Source organism: Eurytemora carolleeae, unplaced genomic scaffold (assembly GCF_000591075.1).
Source record: "Eurytemora carolleeae unplaced genomic scaffold, Eaff_2.0 scaffold412, whole genome shotgun sequence".
Taxonomy (NCBI): Eukaryota; Metazoa; Arthropoda; class Copepoda; order Calanoida; family Temoridae; genus Eurytemora; species Eurytemora carolleeae.
This window is the reverse complement of record NW_019396406.1, coordinates 212,187-235,738: the sequence shown is the minus strand read 5'-3', so window position 1 is coordinate 235,738 and position 23,552 is coordinate 212,187. Positions and strand designations below refer to the sequence as shown.

The 23,552-nt window shown below is 32.1% G+C and overlaps 2 protein-coding genes across 2 annotated transcripts; one reads left to right on the top strand and one right to left on the bottom strand.

Annotated features, from left to right (window-relative positions):
* The first annotated feature begins 283 nt into the window (after nt 1-283).
* LOC111702659 (protein TsetseEP) lies at nt 284-7,364 on the top strand. The gene is made up of 7 exons (XM_023474413.1): nt 284-387; nt 1,532-2,350; nt 2,504-2,540; nt 3,490-3,545; nt 4,188-4,247; nt 6,321-6,383; nt 7,269-7,364. Exons 1-6 carry the CDS (start codon nt 337-339, stop codon nt 6,342-6,344), a joined length of 1,047 nt encoding a protein of 348 aa, XP_023330181.1. The 5' UTR covers nt 284-336; the 3' UTR covers nt 6,345-6,383; nt 7,269-7,364.
* A 737-nt stretch (nt 7,365-8,101) lies between these two features.
* On the bottom strand, nt 8,102-20,674 carry LOC111702660 (uncharacterized). Its single transcript, XM_023474414.1, has 13 exons — nt 20,314-20,674; nt 19,814-19,859; nt 19,254-19,330; nt 18,411-18,499; nt 17,658-17,704; nt 16,391-16,497; nt 15,510-15,568; nt 14,250-14,334; nt 13,924-13,982; nt 12,784-12,867; nt 10,654-10,707; nt 9,407-9,493; nt 8,102-8,193 (listed from the first exon to the last, which is right to left on the bottom strand). Exons 2-13 carry the CDS (start codon nt 19,816-19,818, stop codon nt 8,122-8,124), a joined length of 825 nt encoding a protein of 274 aa, XP_023330182.1. The 5' UTR covers nt 19,819-19,859; nt 20,314-20,674; the 3' UTR covers nt 8,102-8,121.
* Nucleotides 20,675-23,552: the final 2,878 nt, after the last annotated feature.

The following is a 23,552-nucleotide window of genomic DNA, read 5'->3' as shown; positions in this document are numbered from 1 at the left end:
AGTTAATTTTCACCTTATTCCAAGCGTTAATCGTTCTGTAATTTTTCGATCGTTCCATGTTAATGACTCCTTGCCATAAGCAAAGCTGGGAAACCCTAAGCTAGTGATTTGGAAAAAAAGGAATGTCTATAAATGCGTAATAATACTATGTTTATCTCATTGGAAAAACTGGAACCATTTAAAATTTGATGATTTGTGTTGTCCATGTTTTTGAGAAATTGTCAACAATAGTTTATATTGTTATAAACTATCATGGTCAAAGGTCTATTCATCTATATCAGATTACAATAATGAACTCAGTATTCAAACTCCAGCAGGGGTTCACGGACTTTAAGCATGTGGCACTACTCCAACATTTCATTTGTCATTTTGCTTTTGTTTCTTCAGGAATTCATCAACTTTTCTTTTTAAAAACTTTATTGTTTTACAGTCGTCCTCGCTTATAGCAATAAAATTACGATTGCGTTCAATTTCAATTTTATATTTCTACCATCCTTCATACAGCATGTAACTCTGAAATTTGAAAAAGCTTCAAAAAATCAATTTTTGTTAATGTATTTTGATTTGAAAAACACACTAAAATTGTTCTATGTCTCGAGTAAATATTAATTGTTGACGATTTGAAAGAGAGACGACATTCAAGAGAAAATAACATTTTTTGTCTCTACCCCCTTTGAAATACATACAAGAACTAAATGTATATTTAATATATGTCGACACATAATTTTTTGTTGTTTTAAAATTGTTTTTTTTATGTCTAACATTGTGTTAAAATGGTTAAAACTTTAGGGGTCGAGTCCGCCCCATGCAAAAGTCCGCTCCATGCAGGGCACCGGGACCTAATTCAAAAAATCTGAAATGCCTAACCACTGCTGCCGGTTCGAAGAATGCCGATTCAAATCTGCACTTAATCTTAAACTTTGAATCGGTGGTTCAAATTTGAACCGGCAGTTAGAACAGCGACGTAGATCGAATTTATTAAATTCGACCCCCGGGGGCGTAAGTATTAAATTAGCAGAATTCAATGAAAACGTTGCTTAAACCAAAATATCAAAAAGAATCTTGAAAATCCATCAGTTACAATTAATAAATGCTGAAAAATAATGATGTGTTTTACGGAAAATCTTTATCAAATGGAGTGTGTGATTTTTAACCAACAAATAATTTTTAGACACCTCATTTTAAATGATAATTATAATATTACCTTTAACATAGTCATTTAGCAGTATGCCCAGTAAGTGTTAATTATTTTGTATACATTACAAAATCATTTCTTGATTCCCTGTACACATTACAAAATCATTTCTTAATTCCCTGTATACATTACAAAATCATTTCTTGATTCCATGTATACATTACAAAATCATTTCTTGATTCTCTGTATACATTACAAAATCATTTCTTGATTCTCTGTATACATTACAAAATCATTTCTTGATTCTCTGTACACATTTTTAATTCGTTTCTTGATTCCCTGTGAGATTGCTAGAGCGTCACAAAAGTTGTAAAAGGGGTTGATGGAATACTGAAGAAAGGTACAGGAGCTCCTACCCAGGAGCAGCACCCTGATCCAGCTTATGAGCAGCATACAGTTCCAGGTAGCCCTGACAACCCAAATCCAAATAGACCACACAAAGATTCCATTTCACCACCTTCCAAGAATACAGCTCCATTGCCAGCTCATAATGAAGTAAAATCTCAAGCGCATGATGATAATGCTAATAGAAATGCAGCACCCTCCTCAAAGCCAGCTTCACATGAAGCTTCTGGTAACGCAGCAGCTCCTTACAAGGACAAAGCTCCTGAACCAAAGCCAGCTCCAAAAGAAGCTACCGCTCCATATAAGGAAACAGCTACCAACCCTGAGCCTGCTCCGTATAAAGCTCTTTCCCCAGCCCATGATGAAGCTCCTTACAAGGAAAGATCTCCTAATTCAGAAGCAGCTCCTTACAAGGAAGCTCCTAGCTCAGAATCAGTTCCCTATGAAGCTTCTCCCAAACCCTATAAAGAAGCTCCTGCTTCAGAATCAGCTCCAGTTAAAAATGAGACAGCTCCTCACATGGATGCAAGTCCTCGCCCGGAATCAGCTCCATATGAAGCTTCTCCCTTGCCCCATGATGAAGCTCCTTACAAAGATCCAGCCCCTGCTACTGAACCAGTTCCAGCTAAAAATGAGGCAGCTCCTTACCAGGATGTAACTCTTCACCCAGAACCAGTTCCATATGAAGCTTCTCCTTCAGTTGAGCCTTCTAATAAAGCAGCCGCTTCTTATAGGGAGACCAATAATCCAACAAGAGCTGATATAACAACAGCATATTCAGACGCTGCAGCTGTTAAAACAACTCCAGCGGTAATAAATTTAGATTTTCATTTTAAATTTTAAAAAAAACACATTGAACACATTGTGATAATCAATTTTAAGCCATGGTTAAAGCCGATATTGTTTATGTATTTTGTTTTTTATTTTGATCCTTTGATGCCAATTAATAAAATGAATTTGCAGTCCACCAGAGTACCATACAAGAAGATTACACATCAAGGTAACTCTATTTAATAAACAATTTTTTAGGACTCTTTGTATTTTACCCCCCCCCCCGTACTTTTCATCTAACAGTTTAAGATTTCGCCATCTTCCTCTTTTTGTCAGTGAATTTCTAAAAAAAATTTAAATAGTTCTTTTGTTTGGGCCAAACCGTTAAGCCTCCAAGGATCACGTTAGGTCCCACAAAAAATTTTGCCCCGATCCGTTCAGCAGTTAGATCAAGGAGTATGAAATAGGAGGGAGATACAACTGACGCGCGCCCTACCATAATTTCTTTGCAGACGGATACTCCATTTGTTTAAGAAATATTCAAAAGAGGTAGACAAATATTTCTTAATCAAATGGAGAACCGGCTGCAAAGCATGTATAATCATTTGGTAGGGCGGGTCGCGTCAGTTGTATCTCCGTTTTATTTCATACTCCTTGCGTTACTGCAAATAATTAAACAAGATGTCCCTTGAAACATGACAGTGCAGAGAGACGACTTGAAGATTGTCTAAAAAAATATATGATTTGCGGCATTTAAATGTCAACCAATATTAAAGTAAAATTCTTGCAAAAGAATTAAAAGAAGGGACTAGGCCTGGTATTTCAAAAATGTAGTCTGCTTTTTTACTTTAAAAATTTCTTCAGATATGGAGAATTTCTTTCACGTATATTGACAATTTTGGTTATGTTTAATGAATTGATATCTTTCTCTAATTGTAAGAAATTATTATTATGATACAATCCCCGCGGTAATATTTAAAGTACAAAAAAATGCAGACCACATTTTGGAAATGCTAGAACTTGGTGAATCGTTTAATAATTGTTTCCAGAATGGTAAATGAAAATTGAAATGCCGCAAATTATTTCAAAGTTTAAAGACGACCTTCAAGTCTTCTCCCAACTGTCCTGTTTCGCTGATTTAAATATTTTGACTTATCAGATTTTTTACCGTTTTTTAGAGTTGCCTAGTGTTGGTGAAGGTATTATGGAACTCATGAAATCTGATAAAAGTCAGGTTTGCTATTTTCTTTTATAAATTTTTTATCATCTGATTTCATCTGATTTCATCTGATTTCATCTGATTTCATCTGATTTCATCTGATTTCATCTGATTTCATCTGATTTCATCTGATTTCATCTGATTTCATCTGATTTCATCTGATTTCATCTGATTTCATCTGATTTCATCTGATTTCATCTGATTTCATCTGATCATTAGACTTGTTCAGGCTGTATCTAAGCAGTCAGGCAGTTCACTAGGGTTTTGTTTGCTACAACATGTCTTATGGCTGTTGAAGAAATATCAAGAAATTTAGAGACGATTCCAAAATTTTTACAAAAAACGAGAATAATTTGTGTGGTATTTGTATAGTGTATACAGTGTAGCAACTAGAGTTTATCCCGCCTAATTCTGTTGCTTAAAACGTGTTTGGTCAACCACATACTGGGTATACACTGGACGAGCTGGTACGGTAAACTTATAAAGACTAGAAAAGCATCCTGTTAACTGGTTCGGATTATGCAGCTTATGAATCAATCTGCCTGCTATATAGCCCGGCAGGTAGATAGGTATTACACCCACATCATCCTCTAAGGCACAATGGGAAAATAAATACATCACTTTCCGCTTGTAATCATGTAACTATCTTATTTTAAGATTGATGCTTTGATGAAAGCTATGCTCTCAGGGTTAGACAGGACATACAATGAATTGAAGGTAACGAAAGGAATTGAGTTCTTGCAACAAACTCATATTTTCACCCATAGTCTTTAATAATTTTTAACCCCATCCCTTCTACAGAAAAAGAGCAATAGCTGGCGGTGACAATCTATTTAATTTAACCCAAAAGAATTAGGTTTTATTTCCTTGCAACTGTAATATCTATATATGCAACTGCCTTGTGTTATAAACTTATAATACGGGACATTATATTTTTACCGGGATTTTTATTTAATTTAGTTTGTCTGAGAATAAAATTCAAGCCTTTAAATCCTGACCGAAATGAGGTCAGAGGGATTTAAAGGCTTGAATTTTAACCGAAAACATTACAAATTAAGTAAAAATCCCGAAAATTTCCCAAATTATACACAAGTCAATTATATAATTTTATTCTTTTTTAAACCAAAAAACATCGAAAAAAAAATCTAAATCCGCAAAATGTAGTAAAATTTCCAGAATTTGTCAGTGTTAGTTGAACTGGCAAGGTAGATGTTAGATTCATCAATTATCTTCCCGGATTCTGAGGTTTTAATACAGGTCAAGGAAGGCAGCCGAAAAAAAAACTATCTGAGGGCCTTTAATCAACTCAATGACTTTATGAGTGAAAATCTTAGACATGTAATTTGAAAATACAGGGGATATTAATTCTCTCAAAATGGAATAAACTTGTATATTTCTTTGCTAAATCATTAAATGCATCATTTAACAACTATATGTATTTTAGATCTTTATTAAATTCTTATCTTATCATCTGCAAATAATTTTACTTGTCAATATTTGTTTCAACGTTTTAAATTTTCAAAAAGGAATAATGTAAACAAATTGATTATTAAAGATATAATCATGTCATAAATAACCCTCACTTTTTCAACAATTTCTTTTATTACCGAATTCCGTATCTACCTTTATGAACTAAGCTATGCTAAACAAAAATTAATTTTCAATTATAAGGTTGGAAAATTGAAGTTCTTGAGCAAGCCGTTTTTTAAGATATAAGTGTGGGAGTTGAAAATACCCCCCCCCCCCCTCCCCTACCAACTGGAAAAAAGTTAGATGGAATTATGCACTTGCATAAAATGTGGATCAAAAGATTTAATTGACACCATTCATTTTATCGATAAGAAAGATAATAAAGGCAAGACAATAAATAAGATTGAAAACTATGCGTTAAATTATTGTATCGAAAATGTCTAATTCTTCTACAAAGAAATTGTTAAAGCAAAGGAATTGAGTCTTTCCCGTTAACTCAAATTTTCTATTCTCTATATCTTTGCAACCTTGTCACTGCGAACCAAGATGTGCAAGCAAAACTCGACCAGTATTGCTTCAAGTAATCCTTTTAAACTTAAGCCAGAAACAAACGCTTTTTTAAAATGTATATAATCAAAGTTTTAAAAATGAGCATTAGAGAGATCATTTTTTATTTCATCAGAGTTTAAAACTTTTGTCACCAGGATCAAGTTTTCCACATCTTTGATATACCATAGTTTTCGTAACCTTAAGTAATAACTAGTATCAAGGGACCTAGACAAATATTTCTGAAATATAGGAGTGCTTGCCATAAACTCCGATTTCTTATCTTTATATCTTTGCAACACAAAGTTGTAAACCTTTGATATTTAAAAAAAATAGTTTATAATATCAAAGGTTTAGACCATCATGGTTGCATAGATACAGGAATGATATTAGGATAGTTTGGTGGCAAAAATTACCTCATAATTTCTCCTAGTTAATATTAAGATTAAGCAATCAAGATCATTCTCTATATTTCTTATATTTGTTAACTTGTTAACATAGGAAGCAAAGAATGCGACTTAAACCCCTTTAAATGAATATCATTCAACTGTGTCTTAACATTTAAAAGATTAAACAAAAAATGTTTTCAAAAACTTTTCCATATTTCTTTAAATTATAAACCAAGCTAGATTAAATAGAATCTCAAACATTTTTATATCAAGTTCAAAATGTTAATATTTGTTATAGGATATAAAGATAAAGATATAAGGTTTATAAAATTAGACTTTGAGACAAGTAATAAAAATAATAATGATGAATAAATTCAATATTTAGATTCATAGTTTGAATAAATACTGAGGAGAATCAAGACCAGTTTGTGTATTTCTTTCAAGAAAAGTAAGTATTTTATTTTTCAATCATTTTTAGGAAAAATACTATTTTTCTGAAAAATAATATTTATGTCTGAAACCAAATTACAGCAAAACAATGATACATTTATTTTAAAACATGCAACTCAAACATTGAGGGTCACTTGAAATAACGCTAACAGTCCCTTTAAAAATCTTTTGCTAGAAATATATTTTTTACTTTTATTTTTTGGTGAAAAATAAATTTAAATTTGTTCATTTATTTACCCCTAGTCTTCAAAATGCAACCCAATTTTTACATACAAATATGTTACACTTTCTATATCCATTTTTCAAAGGCTTTTCAAAATGTAATTTCGATTGTAACTTCTAGATCTGTAGCTTAAATAACAAATAAATATGTGTTTTTTAATTTTTTTACACCGACCTGCCTTTTTATCTGTATAGTATATACCATAATGCTTTAATACTTTTGCTGACATTTTTTATTTACACTGCCTTAAATGCATTTCAAGGTGATAGTGTCCAAAATGAGAGTGCTATGGCAAAACAACGGCCTTTTTAGGGTTTACCAAGTCCCAAGAGAAATAATATAGAATTAGTACTTTTCTTTGATCTACAGGGTTACCCACAAAGGAAAAGACTTCAGAGACGATTGTACAAAATTTGCTTAGTCCGTTTTTTCTTGCATTTGCAGGGTTTCTTGAAGGCTAAACCTGGCTGATTTCTGTGCTTACCCCGCCAAAATACTCAATTGAATGCAAAAAAACAAAAATCAAGCTTCCAATCATCATATTTAAGCGTTTTGGGTCGTTTTTATATTCTCACACTTTGTGGGTAACCCTGTATGCATGCAAGCATGTTGATATATTTAAGAAATATTGATTTTAATCTTGATCGAACTATTTTTCAGATTGAAGAGGAATAAGGACAGTATATTAGTAATTAGTATGTGAATTAGTATCTATTTTACCATATAAATATATAATATACTGATATCATTTAAAAAGTTAATTTGATTCCTAGTTCCAAGATATAAGACTAGAAATTCAAGGCGCTTCGCGCCCTTCTTTCTAGCCTTAGAGGGCGCTTCGCGCCCATCTTCTAAATTAATTGTGAACATATGTTCTCTTTGTGTACATCGTAAAACAAAACAAAAATAATTCGCGGATTTTCACAATCAGGGAGGTCGATATTTTATTTATTTTCAAAACATATAATTTTAACGTTTTCTGATATATTTTGGGTGTGTATCCCATTTTTGAATTTATCTTTACCAGAACGAGAGGTGAAAAAAACATACAATTTTTTTCACCACAGAAACCTTGCCGACGCGTATAAAAAATTGCCAATTAAGATCCCAACCGTACTGGAATGAGGAGACAGCTGGCTTTCTTTTGGAATTGATATAAAATTGTCTGGACTTTGGATAGGTCTTTATCTCAGTAAAAGTTGTAAAATTTCTTTGTTCTTTTTGACAAAATGATTATTTTCAGTCGCGGTTTCTCTATAAAACTGAACCGCTAATTTCTTGCAATAGAATCAATAAGAGGAAATTTTGAAAAATAAACACTTTCTAGCGAGAAAAACGGCAATATCTTCCACATTACAGATCAGACAACGGTTTTTAATGGTACCGTCGTGAATATGACATGTCTTTTAATCCAAGTTTTTTAATACCCATCCTCACAGGGATGAATCTTAACATATCTTGTCAATAATCCCTTTTTTATCCATATCAAAAAATCAAGTTATACGTCCTTTTATTAATAACCATACTTGTAAACTTTGACAAAATATTCTGGATTTTCAGAGTTTTCCATCACCAGTGTGAACATCTGAAAAAAAATAAAGTTGTGATTATCCTTTATATATATGAACGCTTGCTTATTTTTTAATATTAGGAAGGTAAAAGTGATTAATTAATAATAAAACTATAAAATAAACCGTTGACGTTAAAGATGGTTTTGAAGGTCGGGTCGTTTGGTTAAATATACTAAGCGTTGATTTCGACGGGACTAATGATGGGAAGGAATGTCCTTTCAAGGTTGTTGGAGCTATGGTGAGAGAAGTCGAAGCAAAGCTTTATTGTGAGTAAAGGGTAAACTACAACTAAACTCTGAAGTAAATGGTAAAAAATAACTATACCATATTCAGTCTTGAATGGCGCCCAGTTTTATAGATGCTGGATTTTAGAAGAAAAGCAAAGGCAATAAATTAAACTTCAATCCAAAATATTAATTCAGTCTGTTAAAAAAAAAACCAGAAACCAGATCAAAGACACACCAGTGGCCGAATTTAAAGAATTTGAGCGGCGGTTTAAATTTAAGCCGCGGATTAAATATGGTTGGTTCCAATTAAAATTGTATCAAATGTTTCAAGATTTAAGCCGGCGCTTAATTTAAACCGGGTTTTGGCAGATTTAAACCGCGGCTCAAATTCTTTAAATTCCATCTCAGATGAGTTTGTTGTCAAAATCCGTCAAAATATCTATGAATTTGGGATCAACTAGATGAACTCTGCAAATCAACAGCAAGATTGTGCAAAGTAAACTTCTAGTCCGTCATATATCAACATACAGGGTTACCCAAAAAAATGAGATGTTAATCAAGTCTTCCCTCTTGAATATATTCTTTTTAATAGCTTATTATAACTATTAATTACTACTTAACCGGGAGATTAAGGGAGGATAATTAAATTGAGGGGAAAACCACTTAGCCGAGGGCCTCCAAGACCTTTTTAATTAGAGAACTATTTATTTGATAAATCTGTATGGATCACAGGGAGGATAATTACTTATCCTCCCTGTAAAGAGGGAGGATAAGTAATTATCCTCCCTGTAAAGAGGGAGGATAAGTAATTATCCTCCCTGGAAATAAAAAAGTAGGGAATTTAAGGTTGGTTATTTCGTTGAACAGGAGATTAAATAATTTATCAAAAAAAGAAACATGTTTACATTTGAATCATAAATACACAGTTATTTCCTTTCAATAGTCTCTCAAGCCTAATGCTTTGTGAGTAACCCTGTACAAGCAGAGTCTTTCAAATTACCTCGTCCTTGTAAAAAGTAATGGAGTTGGGAGATACAATCCCAGGAACCAATCCAAGGTATTCAAGCTCTGGGTTAAACAACATAGTCTTAAATAATGATATTTGAAAAAGGTTTGTGGAATGTTGTTTTCATTAAAGATGTAGTTGAGTGGAGAGCACAGAATACAAATTCCGAATTTACTCTTTTTAAGGAAAAATGGAAAACATTGCAAAAAAACTTTATTTAACTTTACATTTTTACCAGACGAGTTGATAAGAGAATATGACCTAGGATTTGAACTTTTTTCATTTAAACCGTTATCAGAATTATCATTAATTTTTTACGTTTGTTTTCTAGCTGAAAGATCGTGCAGTTAAACCGTTCCTTTAGTGAGAATTTTCTTTCAGTAAAATCGTATTCGTTCGTTCAATGAAATTTTTTTTTTTAAATTGGATCGTGTCAAGTTTGCTTGAAAAAATCCTTTGTTTAGCAAAACAAAACGCGGGTTGAAAAAAAACTTTTTTTCAATAAAAAAACTATTGCTTTTTCTATTTTGTTCGAACAAACGATTTAGAAATTGTTTCCTAACGGTCTGAGAGATCCATAAAATGTGTACAATAAATAAAAGTTTTAAATCGTTCGTTTTAGTTCTTTTTTAAAGAATTATCGCTTTTTAAATTTCTTTGATCGATCCAATTCGTTCGATCATTGTTTTTCTGAACCACACCATCGATCGTTCACATAAAAGATGCCCATTTCTAACAATGATAAATGTTTTTACAATTATTTATAAATCCAAACGGATTTTTAACCTTTTTTGTAAGTGCAAAAAATGTAAAAAAATATTGTGGTGAACGAATATTGTGATTATAGAAACGGGTTGTAAAAAAAAACTCAATTATCCTTGAAAATAAATAACTTTTCATATTTCAGTAAAACTTTAGATTCATAACAATTTTTATTCAGATTTTCGTGGAATACATTGCTCTAACAATATTTGATGAAATCTGTAAATATGTGATAAGAAATTAGTATAACCAATTAAAAATTATAAATAAAACGCTTCTCTTTTACTATTAATGGTTAATATTATCATTTTGTTTTTACAACTTATACTAAGTGTAAAGTGCAGCAAAAAGTTAAAACATTTTTCATTAGCACTGTTTTTGTTTCATATGTATCATATGCCGAATTTTATGTTGGAAAAAAGAGGGGGGGGGGCGGCGTATTTTATGAAAGTAAAAATGTTTAGAATTTTCTTTGTTACCTTGTTTAAAACGCCATCAACTACCAAATAATTTCCAGCCGGATCAACAGCTACCTTCAATATTAATGGATTAAAATTTTATAGTTAATTTTAATTTCAAGTGATTCAGAAAGATACTCTTTAAACCTTTATCTGATAAAAAATTACTTGTCGTTTTTCTTGCTTTAAAAGATTTGCTCAAGTCCTTTCATACAGAAACAACAATTGATAAGATGATGGATAAGCAGCCTTAATAAAAGAAAGGTTTAAAAAGTACCACTGTGAATTGTATATGCCACTCATAACTTGAAATTGGGGTTTCCACCAAAAGTAGATTTTACTGGAAACTCTACTTGAAATCACGTCTAAAATTCCTTTAAGGATTAAATATTCTGATAAACCTGAAGTGAAGAAAGTAGTCACATCATTACAAAGGAATATAAACATTATATTTTATGACTCTATAAAGTAATAAAAAGATGAAGAGGATTCATGTTAGTGCCCGACAAACATGCAGTAAACAGTCACTTACTAGAAATTCATTAAAGTAAAATAAAATATTTTATGACCTATGCTCGGAACATTTAAAGTATTAATAACTTGAGAAATCATTAATACGTATAATCTGTTTTCTTGAACAAAAAATCTGTTAAAAGTGGAAACTTTTGAATTCTAGACATTGACATTTTTGGACAAAACTAAAGCTTTTTTGATTTTGGAAAAAGGTGTAAATTATGAGAAATATTCAAGCCTTTAAAATGTGAGTCGTTAAAAAATTGGTTAGGCCAGGTTGCTTCTGAAAAATGTAAAATATATTTGTTGACTTTAAAAGTCACTATAGTAAAATGAAGAGATCTAAAATGGATATTTCTAACATTTATTTAAAAACGAAAGTTTTGAAATATTTGCATATAAGACGGAGTTAAAATTGGTTGATTTAGAAATTAACAAAGGAATTAATGATGAATATTTGATGGTACTTCATGGGAGTGTTGTAGAGCTTCATGTTGGTGGAGCAGATCAGCAGGAACTGGGACAACAGGGCTTATCAAAATCAGTAGGAAGAGATCGCGGCTTGTCATGCTGGCTATGAGCGATTATGTTGTCTCTGGAATGCATGATGAACTGGGAACCCTCGGGTATAAGCACGCCTGCTGCTAGCTGAGTATCTGCGTCATCATCATGAAGGAGTCAAGAGGCTCCCTGTGTTGGAGCTGTTACTAGCTCAACTCTCCTAACCTGACTGAGGGCTGGGATGTGTAGTTAGAGGGGTGAGGAGGGGACGAAGAAGCGAGGGGGACATGTGGGTGCTTCATGGCCGGAAATAGATACACACATCTGGAGAAAAGTCTACGGCATTTGAGTCGGTAAAATTGTCTTCCTTATATTTCGAATTTGTGTTAACAATATTATTCAAAAATGTAAATTTTTCTTTTTCTTTTTCTTATCTTAGTTTTGAAGGTTACTGTTAGTCCTTTCATGTAAAACATTTATTCTATTCCTTGATCAGGGCTAGGTTTTATCAGATTTAAATTTTGTATAGCTTAGCACTATCTCAACCATAGAGAATAGAATATATAGAGAGGAATTTAATGGAAAAAAGTGTAAAACGGCCATTTTGTTGTACTGTTTCCATACTGCAGGTGTACTTCACATATTTATGCTATATAACCTGTTGGGCCCTGGAATATCATTATATAGAAAATCTAAAATTATTGTTAAAAGAAAACCAAATTATGAAATAGGCTGGTTTCATAATTGACCAATGATCATTTCACATAGACTCTATTCCTTCCACTTTACAAACGATGATTTTCCAATATAACTAAAAATCAAATGATGTTTTTATTCAACTAATTCATTATAAAGTTTATTTAACCGTTTAAAAAATTCGAAATTGAAATGAATAGTCTAGGGAACATACTGTATTAATGAACTCTACTGCATAAAATTTGTGAACATTTACATGATTTGTACACTTTGAACTCCCTTTCAGGCTGAAAGGGACTGAAAAAATTCATACCGAGAGATTCTTTTAATTCCTCTCTATATATTCTATTCTCTATGATCTCAACCAAAAGTTCTGGCTTCAGGTAAAATCAAGAAATAACTGTCAATAATTAATGATATGATATTCTGAATTCATCTTACGGTATGAGGATCAATAAAAGACTCTCCTGTAGGCAGTATTTGAACTTCAGCAATCAATACCCCATCCAGACCATAAAGAGATATCTTAAACAGTAATGTAATCAATACCCCATCCAGACCATAAAGGGATATCTTAAACAATAATATAATCAATACCCCATCCAGACCATAAAGAGCAATCTTAAACAATATTGTAATCAATACCCCATCCAGACCATATAGAGATATCTAAAACTATATTGTAATCAATACCCATCCAGATCATAAAGAGATTTCTTAAAAAATATTGTAATCAATACCCCATCCAGACTATAAAGAGATATCTTAAACAAATCTTTTATCAATACCCCATCCAGACCATAAAGAGATATCTTAAAAAAAGTTTTGATCCCATCCAGACCATAAAGAAATATCTTAAACAAAGTTTTGATCCCCATCCAGATCATAAAGAGATATCTTAAACATTATTGTAATCAATACCCCATCCAGTCCATTAAGAGATATCTTAAACAATATTGTAATCAATACCCCATTCAGAATATAAAGAGATATCTTAAACAAAGTTTTGATCCCCATCCAGACCATAAAGAGATATCTTAAACAATATTGTAATTAATACCCCATTCAGACTATAAAGAGATGTGTTTGATAATATTGTAATCAATACCCATCCAGACCAAATAACTATATCTTAAACAATATTGAATCATTACCCCATCCAGACCATTAAGAGATATCTTAAGCAATATTGTAATCAATACCCATCCAGACCATTCATATATCTTAAACAATATTGAACCAATTACTCCATCTAGACCATTGAGGATATCTTAAACAATATTGTAATCAATACCAATCCAGAGCTGGGAACTTTTGAATGGTGGGTATCGGGATTAATACTTGATCCGCCCTTTTTCTCAATCTTAGGATTAATGCTTGTTCTCCTCTTGTTATTAATCTCCAGATTAGTTATCCGATCGGGATTAAGGATATCCCATTATAAAGTTTTCAGCTCAAACAGCTTAAACAATATTGTAATCAATAAGATAATATAACATGATAGCATTAAATACTTTAATGTTGCTGAAATATCGTCTTCCTATTCCAATACTGTATATTTTGAACCAAAGACTATTTCACCTTGTTAAGAGGTTCATGAAACTCCTCACAACAGACCGTGCTCGCTATCAGCACTTTCTCTGAAATAATTAACATTTAATTTATAATTTTTTGAAATAGAAGAAGTTTTTTGTTGATGATCATCAACGAAGATACGTTGTTAATGATCGTTGAAAATGAAGTACATAACGTCGTTACGGGTCGTTAGCAATAAAAAACGACCTTGCTTGGTAAACGGAACAACGAATTAAGAAATAAGAACTATCACGTTTTTTTCAAAAAAAGATCCTTCTCAAAGATGATCTTTTAGTTTTAATTTTTTTTTAAATTTTGCAAATCCAACTAACCTTTATCAACCACTAAACTGAATGGATAAGGTGTATAAATTATTGGTTCTGGAAGAGTTGACACCATTCCTGAGTCCCAATCTACCTACAACATATGATCTGAATTCCTGAGTCCCAATCTACCTACAACATATGATCTGAATTCCTGAGTCCCAATCTATCTACAAAATATGATCTGAATTAATGTGAGAACTCATACAAACACTACTGCAGAGCTGAAAACTTTAGAATGGAATATCCTTAATCCCGATCTGTTAATTAATCTGGAGATAAATAACAAAAGGAGATCAAGCAATATTTAATCTTAAGATAAAGAAAAAGAAGAGATTACGCATTGATCTCGATATCCACCATTCTAAAGTTTTCAGCTCTGATTAGGTTAAGATAGATAGATAGTCACTGAAGTTCTTATTTTGTAAGAAGAGAGGCCTGACGTTTCCTTAGATTTTAACCAAGAGAACAATTTAAAATTCTATCGTGTGTTAAAAGTTAAAGTTATTTTTGCATAAAACCGTTTTTGTTCTTTTTATTTTCCGTTTTCTTTTAAATGAACGGTTAATAATGTTTGTTAAAAATCTCAAAATTAGCGTTTTTATCATAAACCTTGTCCAATTTTGCAAACAAAACATCCCTCAACAGCGGAATGTTACTGAATAGTCCCACGGGACAATAAAAAAAAAAAAATACCGTTCTGCGAAGTTTTTGGCTAAAATATAGCGCATTAAATTCAAAATTTTAAAAGCAGAAACTTAAAACTTAACCTTACTATGTTTTCTATAGGGAAAAGTAAAGTAAAATTTTTCCTGTTAAGAGTTGTAACATTTTTCTTGGAAAAAAGTAAAAAAATTGTTAAGGATTGAAGTATTTTTGAAAATATTAGCATTTCAAGCTGTTAACCATATGTTTATTTTATATATACAACTATCTTTCAAAGGCAATTCATAAATGTAAATTTTAGGCTTGTAATTCTATAATTCAAATATTCCAGCTTTCCCCTTTGAATAAATTGTGTGCGTAATTTCATGCGTTCCTTCATGTGCAATTTATTGTAATTTCTCTATAAATTGTTGGTTCAACAGGAGTAAGAAAACTAATAAAGTTGTAACGCTTTTTAACCTGTGAAAACGACAATATCTTCCACATTATTAATTAGGTAAAAGTTTCAAGGATACGTTTGTAAATTGAGCATTGTCATATTTGATTGGAGGGTCACTTTAATTACACGTACAGTCCCTTTCATTGTGAAATAACCTAATGTACCTGTAAAATCCTTGTCATGTTATTTATCCAATCACAAACAGCAATTCTTGAACTAGGTCCTAAACACAGATTTGACAATAAATTCTTAAACTAGATCCTAAACACAGTTTTAACAATCAATTCTTGAACTAGATCCTAAACACAGATTTGACAATAAATTCTTAAACTAGGTCCTAAACACAGTTTTAACAATATATTCTTGAAGTAGGTCCTAAACACAGTTTTAACAATATATTCTTGAACTAGGTCTTAAACACAGTTTTAACAATATATTCTTGAACTAGGTCCTAAACACAGTTTTAACAATAAATTCTTGAACTAGGTCCTAAACACAGTTTTAACAATAAATTCTTGAACTAGGTCCTAAACACATTTTTAACAATAAATTCTTAAAATAGGTGCAAAACACAGTTTTAACAATATATTCTTGAACTAGGTCCTAAACACAGTTTTAACAATAAATTCTTGAACTAGGTCCTAAACGTGCATATTTGACAATAAATTCTTGAATTAGGTCCTAAACACAGTTTTAACAATAAATTCTTGAACTAGGTCCTAAACACAGTTTTAAAAATATATTCTTGAATTAGGTCCTAAACACATTTTAACAATATATTCTTGAATTAGGTTCTAAACACAGTTTTAACAATGTATTCTTGAACTAGGTCCTAAACACAGATTTGACAATAAATTCTTGAATTAGGTCCTAAACACAGTTTTAACAATATATTCTTGAACTAGGTCCTAAACACAGTTTTAACAATAAATTCTTGAATAAATGTTAAGGTTTCTTTTGTCACTATATTTAGGCTAAAATTTAAGAATTATTGGCTTCCTTCTATTTATTATAAAATTAAAACAAGAATTGTTTTATTACTTACCATTGTTGTCAACAATATGAATTCCGTAAGGTCTTCCCAATCCAGTTTCATTCTGATGGAATCCATGGAAATATTCTTCCGAGGAATTATATAAAACAAGTCCAGGCCTATAATATAATATTGTTGATACAAATCACAGATGCCTTGTTGTTCGATGAATTCCTTGTAACTGATTTAGTAATAATAATTGATTAGTATAAAAATTGTTTAATGTAATTAATAAGGTGTGTCTGGGGTAATTAACGAGTGATTTGAGATGAGAGCAAGATGATCGGGTCAGTATAAAACATAGGGGAAGGGTAGGAAGACGACATTACGCTGGATAGAGTTGGAGGCAGATTTATGTGCAACAAATATATATAGTCAAGCATATATTGTGTAACTACTAGCTTGGGAACCCAGCTTGGCCTGGAAGCTAATCTTTATCTATAAAAGTCAACTCACTCCACCTAGACTTTCAAAACCAAGTTAATAACATTCCCGTGGTTCTGCCGAGTCTCGAGAAAATCAATGGGAATATTTTTACCTTTCTTGAGAGCAACCTATTTTCTTTTTTTTTCTCGCAACTAAGATTTGGAGAATTTTGTCTCCAGAATATCTCCAGTTTTATTGGAGATGAAATTCTCGAAATTAATTTCTCTAGGAATTTATCATAAAAAAGGGTAAACGAGAATACGAGAAATTGATCCCCAATAATTCTTTAAATTTGGGACTCAACATCGGAGAAATATCAGGGAAATTCTGGGGAATAGGTCCTCAGATGGTTCCATGGAAAAAAGTTCCCAACTATGTTTACTGGGATTGTTAAGAACTAATATTGTTTAGAAATTCAAATTTGTTTTTATTTTTATAATGTTTTAAAAACATGATACATTTTAAAATGTCTTTCAATCTTTTTTTAAGTACACAGATTTTCATTAGATATAGTTATTAGTCATCTATATAGCTACGGTCATAAAGTCATTTCTAAATTATGTATTAAATGGGATACACATTAATTACATGGTTACCCACAAAGGATGAAACTTCAGAGACGATTGTGCGAAATTCATACTGTCTGTTTCCTGATAAATATAACTCCCTGCCATTGTAAACAGGTTTTGCTCTTTGCCAAAGCATTAAATAAGCCCGTGAAAGACTAACATCTAGGCACAAGATTTAATTCAATCTAGAAATTGTTATATCTTATGACTTTCCAGTCGTCTTTACAGTCTCATTCATTGTGGGTAACCCTGTATACCAATTAATTAAAAAATATTTCTCTAACCTTAGCAAATTATTGTCTCCCATTGCTCCAAACGCAGATAAGAAAACCTTAATTGGATTCATCTTAAATTTGGATTGTGAGGGGGAGGGAGGAGGTCGCGTGAACCAAAAAAAAAAATTCTGGCCTTTAAGTTGCTTTTATAACTTCTTTTAATGTCCTTTCTATAGCCCAATAGTCCAAATTCAAGGGTTATAGACACTGGCAGCTGGTTACCCATAAAGAATCAGACTTTCATAAAGACCTTAGCTTATTGAATTTAATGAACTGAAGGGTATATTTGGTTTTTTACCTAAGGCTCAGTATTAAATTATCTACTTAATATTTTATCAAAGAAAAAAGTTTCAGTTGCAGGGATCTATGACTGTAAGGGAAACGTCTGAATAAGTTCCGTACAGTCGTCTCTAAGTCCAAATTTTTGTGGGTAACCTGCATTATAATGTATTACTCTGTACAGTTCAGTAATATTCCGATGTCCTGAGTAGTCTCCTGAATGCAATCATTAGTGATAGTCGTCCGCCAATATAACCCCCCNCCCCCACCTCAAGCGTCAATTTTTAACTTTTTTTTTAAGGGAAAAATATTCTCTTTTGGAATTGTACAAGCCCAATTTTGACCTATCACACCTTATTTTAACCTTTGTCCAATAATCCCAGGGGGGAGAAGACTTTCTCCCCCCCCCCTCACTGAATACGCTTTTGAGGATATGCAAATTGATTTAGGAAACCTTTGCAATAAATTAAAGAGTAATAATACCTGGTTTCTAGGTCCGACAACTATTTCCATTGGCCAGTTATACCAACCAGGGATTTTACCAATGTAGTCTCCGTTTAAGGAAAACTTGACTAAAAAATTAAAAGTTTCAAAAATAGTTGTTTTTTTAACATTACAAAAATAATAAAATGTAGACTGAACAGTAAAAAATAGCAAACAGATTACAAAAATTACATTTTTTAAATTAGAAAAACCTACAAAAGTTTCATTTAAAAGTCCACTTATTTAGTTTTTTTAAACAACCATTATTTAAATATTCAAACAAAAATGTACACTTTTTATAAATTTTATTCAATTTCAAAGCATGAGATTATACAAATAAAAATCACTGGACCCGCCTAACCAGATTGAAATTAATAAACTCCATCGAAAAAAAAAACCTTCTGCGACATTTCAATTACAATTACAAAATAACAATTATACCGCTTACAGATTTTGTACTAAAGTTCACATTGTTACCCACAAAGGACAAAACTTAAATGACGACTTCAGCTCAAACTTATCCAGTCTTTACCACAAACCCAAATATTAGAAACCTTAGATGTAAACTTATCCAGTCTTTACCACAAACCCTAATATTAGAAACCTTAGATGTAAACTGCATTGATATTTCAAACTTGGATTTTTTAACTAACAGAATTTATAGTTTGAAATATCTCGGGTCTTAATGGACATTAATATAATGGGTTGGAAAAAAATATGGAATAGAAAATCAGAGTTTGTGACAAAGACTTAATTCCATTGATCGTTTCTGAAATCTGAAAGAGTATTCTTAAAATGTACAGTTTCTTTAAATCTGAAATATTGTAATTTTATATTTGAAACCTATTGCATTTCCAGTCCCAGCCCCATTCAGTACGTATACAGTGTCATCAGATACTTTCAAAGAGGCAGAACTATATCTAAAATAATATTTTCATAATTGTTTTTAAAATAATGGTGTTAACCATTAATTTTAAGACCTCTGCAAAATGTCGTCTTCAACTTGAATCTCCTCTCGGAGACAGCCAAACCAAATTTTCAGCCCGCAATTCCCTTTGTACTCCTCCCACGGAGCTTAAAATATTTTCGTTATTGTGAAATCATTAAAGTTAAGCAAAATATTTTCATAAGAAGTACCATGACCTATAATTTATGTTATTTTTTAGGAAATAAAGATTTTGTTATCGAATTTCTGAGACGGGGTTACTCTGTTGTGTGTATTTGTGCGGCCTATCGGGAAAGAATTGTCCGGGGAAAATAAACATCCCCCACCAGAATCCTAACTGGCCTATTATCCTGATTTGTCTAGCGTGTTGCTGTTTTCCGTCAACAAATGGATTTATAATCTTCTCAATATCGTTTGTTGCCCAGGCCTAGCAGTAAATATTATATTTATCGTTTACCCCATTGGATATTCTTCAACTTGGCTCTTCCAGGATCTCAGCAAATCTACGCAAAAAAATACAAGAGGAAGAAAATTTCTGTAAAAAACTACCGAAATTAAATAAGTCTAAATTATGTAAACAAAATTTGTTTTTTTTCTAATTAAATCTAAAATTTGCACAAAAATGGGTTACAATGTAAGTCTTCCTAATACAGAGAATTATTTTTTCAAAGATTTTTTTTGACAAAAATTGGTTAGGATTTCGCAAAAGTTTATCGAAAATGTTCACGAACATTATCAGAATAATTATTTTAGAATGGCTTTTCTGAATATTTCGCGAAATAAATTTTTATATCCTGACACACTGTTCGTAATTTTGATCAAATGTTTGAAATGCAATTTTTTGCATGAATTTTACACATTAGATCTGTGCATTGGAAAACTTAACACCATTTTTTCTGTAGGGGTCGTTGGGCTATCTTCTAAAAACATTGAGCCAATCATAGTGTATTCACTTACCAATATTTGGAAGCTGGCCATTCGCTTGCAACAAATACAAACTTGAAACATGTTTTTTAAACTAGCTTTAACACGGATGTTTATTTACCCGGTTACTGTTTTTTTTTCAGCATATAATCATCATTCTGAGACATTTCCAAAACAAAGTTTTTCCCCCACAAAATAAACAGTTCGTAGATTTTTTTCTCTTATGTTCAGCAAATATTCTTGCACTTGTTTTACTTTATTTCAATATTTTTCAAACCTAGACATGAAAACTACACAAAACAATGCTTAAGACAACACTAATCCTTAGATTTTACTGACATATCTTAAATATCTACACGGTCTATCGTTTATTCTTGACAAATAATTTGTACCTTAAGATTTGACAAAGATACTCAGAAATGTGTTCAAATCAAAATGTTACCATAAAAAGTGGTATGATATAAAGAAATCTAAAGCCTTTTAACTGATGTGAGTAAATCTACAGAGTATAGGAAAAAATGTTATTACAAGTAAAAAATGAACAAATATAATGATACTAATGAACCATGGAAAGACGGATAACTCTGACGAACTCTCCGTCTTTTATCCGCCTCGTACAAATCGAGTTAATCTTCCGTCTTCAGACTCCTGGTGAAAAGTAATAAGTGTTTGATGGGCGAGGGGGTTGTATGGCTACATGTCCCCTTAGTTTTCATTGGTTGCGATCGTCACAACCAGATTGAAAACCACAAATACTTATGATGATGAACTAATAATAAACTATAGGAGAGAGATTAGATAGCATAGGACTGGTCTTTATTCTAGTCTCTCTGGAGGGATTTGATGACTGGATCTGGGACTCCAGATTTGAAGTCTCTTTTCACTCTGCACTTGACTCTGGTCCCCTTTAGAGTCAGGTCCCTCTGCTGGACCTCTGTGACTCTGGGCTTTTGGACTCTCAGACTCCAAACTCTGGCAACTCATCCTTACCCTCCTGAACTCTCCATTCCAAAGCAGAATGGAATTTGATTTAACACAATTTCAGTGTCGGTTGGCTCCATGCATACACTCCTTATCCTCCTGCCCCCTCTTTCTAGGAGCAGAAGGGAGTTGGTCCCTCCTCTTCAAGCAGTGGTCTAGCATTTATAGTCTGGCCAGGCTATGGGAGGGGGCAAACAGACAAACCCTCCTGTTGACCAGGGTTCGATGATCTCACACAAACAGTCCCATGTCATGGACTCTCTCAAGGATACCTGTTTGAAGAAGGAGGTCGGAGTTGGATGGCTACAACAAGATTATATATTACATAAAATTGATGTTGTTCAAATATTTAGTATCTCCAGGACAGCTTTTGTGATACAAGATAGACTTATATGTTTTTCTATAATCCACGAGTCCGTGCCTCCTATGACGGGGTCCCAATGACTATGTTGTAACGGAGTTCAAAGTACATATTTTTAACAAAGAATCTTAGATCATGGTTGGAATCAATTAGCTCTGTATATGGGAACTCTGTTGGGTGTTTACATAAACTAAAACTCCTTTTTTTGTAAAATTCACAAACGAATGAAACCGATTCTTTAAGAATTGGTATTTGTGCTTTTATGAATAGTTAAAATGTATTTATATGTTTGTATTTTTTGTGAACATCCTTTGAACACTGTGTATTTTCACGTATTGGCTCAAGGTTAAGGCTACGCCTTAAACCTAACGTTGAAATCTTGGAAAGATGATATCATCAGTTGTAACCAATCCTTGAGCAGCTCCGGAGTTCCAAACCAACTCTGTACCAACAAAAAGGTTCTAAAGGTTCATCTACACCTGCAGCTTCAAGCAGCTCCCTAAAGAAGCAGCCTTCTACACTCTACAGTTCTGCTACAGAAAGTTCTAAAGGTATCTACACCTGCAGCTTCAAGCAGCTCCCTAAAGAAGCAGCCTTCTATAGTTCTGCTACAGAAAGTTCTAAAGGTTCATCTACACCTGCAGCTTCAAGCAGCTCCCTAAAGAAGCAGCCTTCTATAGTTCTGCTACAGAAAACTCTAGAGGTTCATCTACACCTGCAGTTGAGAAGCTCCCTAAATTCCCCCACAGCAACTAACTACACAGTAATAACGCTCCCATATATTCTGTAACAAGTTTTTACCAATAAACATTTTCAAACCCCACCATGCATCATTTAATTAGACCTAAGGTTTAACAAAGTAGTATTTACTTTGACCTCCCACGAGAAAATTATATCAAAACTTGTCTATGCATCATAATATCATATCATATGATTCGACCCAACCTAGAGATAGAACTGTAAAATGTATTTAATTGGTTTAAATAAAAAAGTTTCTTCCTTGATAAAATTATGAAAATACAAGACATTTTCCTCCCTCAGTCCTTTAACTGAGGTATTATCTTAAATTTTATGCTTTGTTTATATTTCTAGATAAATATTAAAAACGTTATCTCCAAAATAATAAGGACAAACTAGGAAATCTAATTGTATTTTGTTGATACGTAATGAGTTATAAATATTCTAAATATAGTAAAACTGAGTATGCAGTGTTGTGGAAAACTTCTTTCGGATTCATTTGAGACATATTAAACTTTTTAAAGATCTGTAAATCCCGAGTTTGAGCTCAAATTCGACGTTCAAAACTCCTACTTTATGGGTGGATACGTTTTCAGAATTATTTTTTATTAAATTATGAAATAACGACGACATAAAACTACGGACGTCATGTTATAGGAACATGTTGAGAAAATAAAAATTAATCTTATTATCGAAAATAAGATCGAAATTTTGTTCAATTATAAGTTTCTATTTTCTCATTATTCACAAAGATTTTCTGCAGATTTTCTAGAATTATTATTGAAAGGACGACATTCGAAGAATTTGAAGAAATCTGCGAATAAATTCAAAGAAAATAAGAAATTTATTATAATATTGAAAACGAAATAGTCGATTTTAGCTTTGATTTATTGACAAATTTCTTCAGAGAAATATGTTCCTAACCATCTAATTAGATTACTGTAAAATTTTTACTTTATTTTTCATTGTCGTTATTTTATAATTAAAAAAAACTAATTCTGAAAACGTATACACCCCCAAAGTAGGTGTTTATGAAAGTCGAATTTGCGCTCAAACCTAGGATTTACAGATCTTTAAAAACTTTAATATGTCTCAAATGAACCGAAAGTAGTTTTCCACAACATTTTTTCTCAATCTAGATAAACGACGATGCTTTTCTCATCATTAAACATTTTTAGTGGAAGTTCACTTG

Excerpts from the sequence above, each read along its gene's own strand:
- LOC111702660 (XM_023474414.1), bottom strand. Across the intron at positions 15,569-16,390 it reads TCATATTGTTGACAACAATG|GACCTAGTTCAAGAATTGCT; the intron begins GTAAGTAATAAA and ends ATCTGTGTTTAG. Across the intron at positions 14,335-15,509 it reads ACATGACAAGGATTTTACAG|GTAGATTGGGACTCAGGAAT; the intron begins GTACATTAGGTT and ends CATATGTTGTAG.
- LOC111702659 (XM_023474413.1), top strand. The coding sequence starts at position 337 with ATGTGGCACTACTCCAACATTTCATTTGTCATTTTGCTTTTGTTTCTT. Across the intron at positions 388-1,531 it reads TTTTGCTTTTGTTTCTTCAG|AAAGGTACAGGAGCTCCTAC; the intron begins GAATTCATCAAC and ends GGAATACTGAAG. Across the intron at positions 3,546-4,187 it reads TGAAATCTGATAAAAGTCAG|ATTGATGCTTTGATGAAAGC; the intron begins GTTTGCTATTTT and ends TCTTATTTTAAG.